Genomic DNA, 6,841 nt, shown 5'->3' on the forward strand with positions numbered 1-6,841 from the left:
GGTGGAAGCGACAGGACCTGGCAACCAACAGGATGCAGGGGAAAAAGGAGGGGAAGGAGTTGAAGAGAATTCCCCGGTTTCAAGGAATATCTGAAAATATAGGAGGGACGAAGATCCACTATCACTCTGTCTCTACCTCTCCAGAGACGGTGGGCACCTACCCTTAGACAGGACTTCTTTTTAAACACACAGATGCCATTTTCTCTGACTAGACAGATTACCTTTGGGGGCAGAGGCCACCACAAGCTCTGGCTTTCCATTAGGTTTCAGGACTGACAGGGCTGTGGGAGGGGCTGTGGAATCACACAGTTGGCCTCCAGGGCAGACCTACAGCCACCGAGGCATCCATGGACTTTGTGATCGGGAGCAAGTCACAGCTAAATGTTGGTCCACAGGTCCACCTTTCTGGGCCTTGGCGTCCTCTTAGGGAATATGGAGGCGACTACGTACATCTTATGGCCCAGCCTCTGGTGTAGTCAGTAGCACACCAGACCGCGGAGCTGGAAGTCACATGCCAACCACAGTTTGAGTCTCCAGCCTGGTTGGTCTGAAAACATGCTGAGCACAGTGTCCAGGAGCCTGTCAGGCTGGAGTACTGGAGGGAGGGATCTTGGCATGACCAAACCCTATGGAGGGTGTTTCTGTCCCACCCTCCCTCCCTCTCTTGTGCATGCACATGTACTCTACCATGGGAGAAAAAAACCCCTACACATCGTGCCCTCCAGTCTCAGTTTTGACATGGCTTTGCCAGAGTGGCCTTCAGGCCCGAGTCACTCATGTGCTCCCAGAACACTTTGTGCTTTTCCTTCACGGTAACAGCCAAAACTTAGGTCGTGTTAACCACAGGTCAGGTATGGTTCTAAGTGCTACCCTCTCATCAACACAATGTATTCCCCCAACCACCTTTAGGGAGGTTATCATTAGTATTTGCATTTTAGAGGCAGGGATACTGGGGCAGAGAGAGGCTAAGCACTTCAATCAAAATCAAGGTAGATCTGGGCTTATCTCATTTCAGCTAGGCTGGCTCTGAAGCCCACAGTCCCACACAAGATGTTATGCCTATGCTGTACCTAATTAGTCATTTACGTAAATATTTCTTTAAAGTCTACTGGGGCTCCAGGCAAGATTGCTTTTTATGAGGGCAGAGCCTGGCACTGAACAGATGAATGCTCAGTGCATACTTGGGAATGGCTGCTGGCTGGTAATGGAGGCTCCCAGAGTGGGGTGTCCTCAACACCCACACTTCCTCACGGGCCCCAGAAAGACAGAGATGCTGTTGCTGTCTCTATCCATGGCAACTGCTGCCCACCATCCCGGTACCTTATTACACAGCCAGTCCTCATTGATCTTGGGTTTGGGGTCGCTGTAGTGCATGGACACCTTCTGGCCCAGGATGTTGAGGGAGTGCTGCGGGGAAAAGCAGAGCACAGTGAGGCCCAGGCAGCAGTGCCCCACGCACCGTTTCAGCACAGGAGAAGAGAGTGAGCGAGCCCTTCAGCTGGATGGATGAGGGACAGGGAACAGGGAGGCCGGAGAATGGTCGAGGGAAGAAGGAGGTGGGAGAGGAGGTGGGGAGGAAGGGAAGGAAAGCGCCACAGCTCTTGGGCACAGCTGTTTGCTGCTTTTCCGGGCGCGCACACACGCACGCACGCACGTACGTGCACACACACCACCAGGCACACAGTGTTCAGCTGACCAACGCTTGCCGGACATGGGGAGGACCCCCCACTCGGCCCTGACACTGCCAGGCCACACCCGGGGCCAGCACTACACAGGCTAGGCTTGTAGGGGGAGGGGAGATAGGGAAGGGAGGGAGAGGAGGGGAGAGAAAGAGAGAGAGCGCACACGTGCGCTAGTGCTGGAGAAGGGGAAAAAGAGAGAGCCATAATAACAGACGGAAGTCCCCGCCATGAGGCTGTCTTCCCATGGATGGCAGGGTCCTGGGCCCATCGCACTAACCTAGTGACCCCACAGAGACAGCCCCAGGGCTGCCTCTGCTGGGCCCTCTCATTTCACCACATCGGCCCCTTCCTCCCCCAAAGCTTTTCTTCGATGCCCTATACCAGTGACCCGGGCTGGGGAAGAGTAAACAGAACAGATCCTTGGGTCTCGGCAGCTCCCCAAGCTGCTGGGCTGGGATCCTGGGCCAGGATAGGGGAGCAGGCTCCCTCCATTCCTGACTGCATATGGCTCCTTGCTGGGAAGATGGAGCAGCCTGCGGTGGTGCCTCCACCTGCCTGCAGTGGTACCTCCTGTGGCTGAGGAGGCGTACCGGGAAGGGGAGGGTAGGCGCGAAGGAAGTGAGTCCACGAAACTATCATACTTGACTGAAACTTTAGATCAACAGAGCAGCACGGTCTCCTTGCAGGGAAATCAAAGGGTCAAACGGACATGCAGGGAGAAGGCTGACAAAACGAGTCTTGCTACTTAGTGTGCCAGCAGCTAAGTTCCCCAGTGGTGGGATTGCCAGTGGTCCTGAGAGTGGAACCAAGTCCTGGCTCTGGCTAATCCCAGAGCAGGGCGGCCCCCTGAGACCCACTCCACCCGCCCCTCCCCGGGGAGCAGGAAGTTCATTCAAAGAGCCCACTCCGGTAGCTCCTTCTCTGAAAGCTCAGCTGGGAGAGGTAGAGGGGCAGTGCTAGTACCTGGCGGTAGGAGGGGCTAGCGGTGAGTGTGGACTCTGGATGGGAAGCCCAGTGGGTAGCGAGAGATGGGAAGAGGAGATAGTGAGGGTCAGGAAGGGGGAGAGAAGGGGCAGGGTATGGGACACAGGGCCACAGGGCAGGGAACTGTGTCCATAAGAATCAGGCGATGGGGAGCGCTCGATTACAAAGTAGTATTTGTTTGGGGGGGGGTTCAAGTGCGGCAAAGCAACCTGATTGGCTTCCATCCATCGTGTAGCGTCCTGCAAGTGACTAAACTCGACGAAGGCGAAGCCCCGGCTCTGACCTGGAGACAGCATTCAGATACAGACGCAGTGGGTTAGTCAACAGCTTTGGACACACGCGTTCCCGGGGGCAGGACCCGAGGGGAGAGGACGGGGCAGAGAGGGAAAGGGGAGAGGAGAAAGGAAGAAAGGGAGAGAAAGGAGCGATCAGAGAGAAAGGCTAGGGGTTGTGGAAGGCAACACAGATGGCTGGGAGGTGGGCAGGAGATAGGGAAGGGGAAGGGAGGAAAACTGAGTTGGAGAGGTGGGGCCAGGGAGAGAGAGACACACACCAACAGGGGAGAAAGACAGAGATGGTGCTCAGGCAGACCTGCCTGGCCAGCCTGAGGTGACAGAGACAGAGAAGCAGCAGGGAGAGAAAGGACACAGTAGAGATCTGTCTCCAGTGGAGGAGGGGAGGGAGGGAAGAAGGAAGGGGAGGGAGGTGGCCAGATTGAAGAAGTCAAGGGCAGACCGAGCATAAGGCTGGGGTGCCCAGGAGGGGTACTGTAACAGGTGTCAAATCAAAGGAACAAAAGAGAAGCCAGGCCAGGCTGCTCTGTGAGGCTAGAAAGGCTCCTGGCCCATTACAACCAGGGGTGGTGTGGGATATAGGCTTGTCTTGGCCTCACCACAGTACAGGGGTGGTGGGCCTCACAAGGAGCCAGAGTGGGCAGACTACAGTTGCACACAGTCCAAGTCCTCCTGGACAGAAGAATGGTGGCCAGGACTGGCTAGGAGGACCAGAGAGGTAAGAACCAGTGGGTACCTGGGAAAGGTGCCCAGGGCCATTGAGAGGGCTGCACCTGGACACCTTCTTAGGGAGAGAGAGACCCAGAATCTGTCGGTGTGGGATCTAGTTGGGCTGAAGCAGAGCAAGACTTATGCAGAACCAAGAGAGATCCCAGGCCTGGCCCGGGATGGGAAAGGGATTCAGGGCTTGAGGCCTCAGGAAAGCATCTCCTTCAGAAGGAGATATACAGGGAGGGCTCAGATGTGATGGGGCTTGGGAGCACACCTGGTCTCCAAAAGAATAACTATTAGGATACATGAGAAGATGGAATGGTATGATGAAAGAGAGAGAGCCAGAGCGAGAGAGAGAGAGACACAAATAGATACACAGAGAAATGGAGATGTGGGGAGAAGAGACTGAGAGATGGAGAGAGAAGCCCAGGCAGAGTGAGGCCCCACTGTGCCTGCCTTGGGGAGCCTGGGTAGAGGTCCTGCAGAGACAATTCCCCCCACCACCACCCTGCTAACCTCAGGCCAGCTCCAAGCAGCCTACAAGAGGGAGGGAGGGAACAGACAAGGCCAGAAAGTCCTGGCTGCTCCTTGGGACATGCCCTTGGATAAGAGCCATCACCTGCCTCCTCTCTTGGGATACATGGATGAGGCCATGCCAGACTTACTTTCTGGTCAGAGGCTATTGCCAGAAAAATGTGGGGGAGAGAAAAGGGCAGAGGAAGGAGAAGAAAAGAGAGGGAAGGGAGTGTATGGGAGGTTACCAGCTTAGATCTTCAGAGTCCCAAAGAGAAGGTTCCCAGAGCCTGGCCCTGGCCCTGGCCCTGCCCCAGGGGAGCACTCAGCTCTGCTCAGAGCTGTACCCCCTCCCCAGCAGCCCCCGGGAGAGACTGTTGGCTGGAGCCATGAAGAGAGCAGAGGGGAGGAGGAGAGAAAAGGGGCTACCCCCAAATTGCCCATTCCCAGCTGTGGCAAGAAGGTGGGGTAGGGAGGGTGAGGGAGAAGGCAGAGGCAGGAGGGAGATTCGGAGACTGAGGCCGGCCAGTGGAAGGGGAGGACACTGGGAACAAAAGCTCACCTGAGGATTTGTTCCGCATTAGCCGGACCTCCCGTGCTTGGACGCCGTGGGACTGCAGCTGGCCGCGGATCTGTACGAGGAGATACAGAGCAGGGCAGGCTAAGCACAAGGGGACTGCTGGGTAGCTGAGACTAGCTGGAGGCCTCTGGACCCCAAGGGTCATCGGCAATGTGCACACACTCTCCTCCACCCCTCTCAGGGCTGTTCCCCAAGGGACAATGGTCCCAGACCCACACCAGTACCCAGTCTTGGCTTTCAGCCCCAGACTTGCAGAAAATGAGTCAAATGAAGAAAGGAGCACAGTGCAAGGTAAAGGATGGCAGCGAGAGGCCCCTCAGGGGCACAGAGAACAGTGAGGGAGCAAGCGAGCCAGCCACTCAAGAATGGGGGGGGGGAGGGCAGGAGCATCTACCAAGGGGCATGGAGGCAGCCACAAAGCAAGGAAAGCTAGGTGCAATTCTTGCCCTCTGCGAGGAAATTACCCAGCCCCCTGCCAGTTTGCGTCAGAAGAGACCCTGATGCAAATCCCAAACTGGCAAGGACAGGAGTCTGAGCAAATCCCAGTCAAGTGCCCTAGACCATGGGTGTATAGAGTAACTTAGGGCAGAGACGACAAGACAGAGTTGTGGGGTTTGGAAAGCTTCCTGGATCAAGTAAGGCAGAGGAAAGCTGCAGGGGCGATGTGGGATCTGGAGCAGGTGAAGCTGACTCTCTAGGACGGTGGAGCCTTCTGGGGCAGGAAGGGTTGGGGCCTCTGCTAGGCATTCTCCAGAAGGTGTCTTTATGCCTCTGGGCCTCAGCTCCTTGACAGGTTAAAGAATGACCAGGAGATTAGCCTCATACACACCAGGATGTAAAGGAAAGACACATAAGAGCTTCTTAGGACTCCAAACACTCAGGAGGGCTCAGGAAACAGCAAGAAAAAGTGGGCTTGGGGTTGGGCTGCCCATGGTCAGACTCCATCTCTGCTTGGCCCCTCACTGACTGTGGGACCTGGGTGAGTCACTTCACTGCTGGAGGACTGGTTTCTCATCCATAGGAAGAAATACAAAGAGTACCTTCCCTGCAGGGCCACCGTGAAGATTAAATCAGACCTGGCATGTGGCCCACCCTGTGATAACTCAACAATGTCAGCAGCCAGCTACCGTCTGACCCTGAGCAGAGCAGGCAGGCCAGGCTGGAGAGGCCTTGACGCCACGGATGGGGTTTTCTCTGCTACAAAACAGGCAGTCGGCAAACTTCAGAGAAGAGCCGATTAGAGAATTTGCGGGGGGTGAAGGGAACTATTGTAAGAAGGACCAGAATCAGGGAGGCCAGTAAGGAGGCTGTCCTAGTGGCCCTCTTAGGATTTTAATGTGGCTCCTTTGAGAAGTCTGTGTGAGACAGAAACAGGAGGGTGGAAGGGAGAGAACATCACAAGGGGAAACAGGGTGAGGAGGCTGACAGCAGCTGGCTAAGGCTCGGTAGCCAGGCCAGTGATGAGTTGGATGCTGCTGCTGAAGGGGGGAGGTGTGGAATTGAGAAGGAAATTTCAGAAAATCCCATGCTCTCCCCCACCAAACGGTTGCAGGGTCCCAGCGTCATCTCTGCTACCAGCCACACCCAGAGCTGGGCCTGGTGAGTGGCTGCCCCTCTCTCCACAAATACAAAATAGATGGACAACCAATGGAATGTGCAGGAGGAATGTCCTCCCTCCCACACCCACCCACACAGCACACACCCATGGCTGCCTCCCCTTGGCCAAGCCCAGCCTATCTGACACTCCTCCCTTCCAGACTGGGAACAGATGGGGCCTGCCCACAGAGAACGGACTGATGCTGGGGGGAGTGGAGTCAGGGAGAGGGATAAAGGGTGCTGAGACTGGGTGTGAGGGAGGGGTGGGGAGAGCTTGAGGTCCCTGGAGGAGACCCAGCCTGGCCTCCTGCTCTGCGCCTGCCCGGGGCCACGGGGGGCACGTACGTCATCCTCAGTGGCTGCCTGTGGCAGCATCCTCAGCATGACGATGTTACTGGCCTTCTCCTCCTCCTCCTCATCCTCCTCCTCATCCTCCCCTTGCTCGGTCCGATAGTCCTGGTCTCGATAGTCGCCGTCTCGGG

At 56.3% G+C, this 6,841-nt stretch overlaps 1 protein-coding gene across 1 annotated transcript in view; it reads right to left on the reverse strand.

Moving 5' to 3' along the window:
• Positions 1–6,841, reverse strand: part of RBM10 (RNA binding motif protein 10) — a gene marked incomplete in the record, with an annotated part of 45,453 nt that overhangs the window by 7,635 nt on the left and 30,977 nt on the right. The window contains 4 exon segments of the mRNA XM_027765464.1: positions 1,321–1,407; positions 2,876–2,949; positions 4,746–4,815; positions 6,705–6,841. Of these exon segments, the coding sequence (XP_027621265.1) occupies positions 1,321–1,407; positions 2,876–2,949; positions 4,746–4,815; positions 6,705–6,841 (368 nt within the window).

The sequence above is a fragment of the Tupaia chinensis genome, unplaced genomic scaffold (genome assembly GCF_000334495.1).
Source record: "Tupaia chinensis unplaced genomic scaffold, TupChi_1.0 Scaffold138400_2, whole genome shotgun sequence".
NCBI lineage: Eukaryota > Metazoa > Chordata > Mammalia > Scandentia > Tupaiidae > Tupaia > Tupaia belangeri.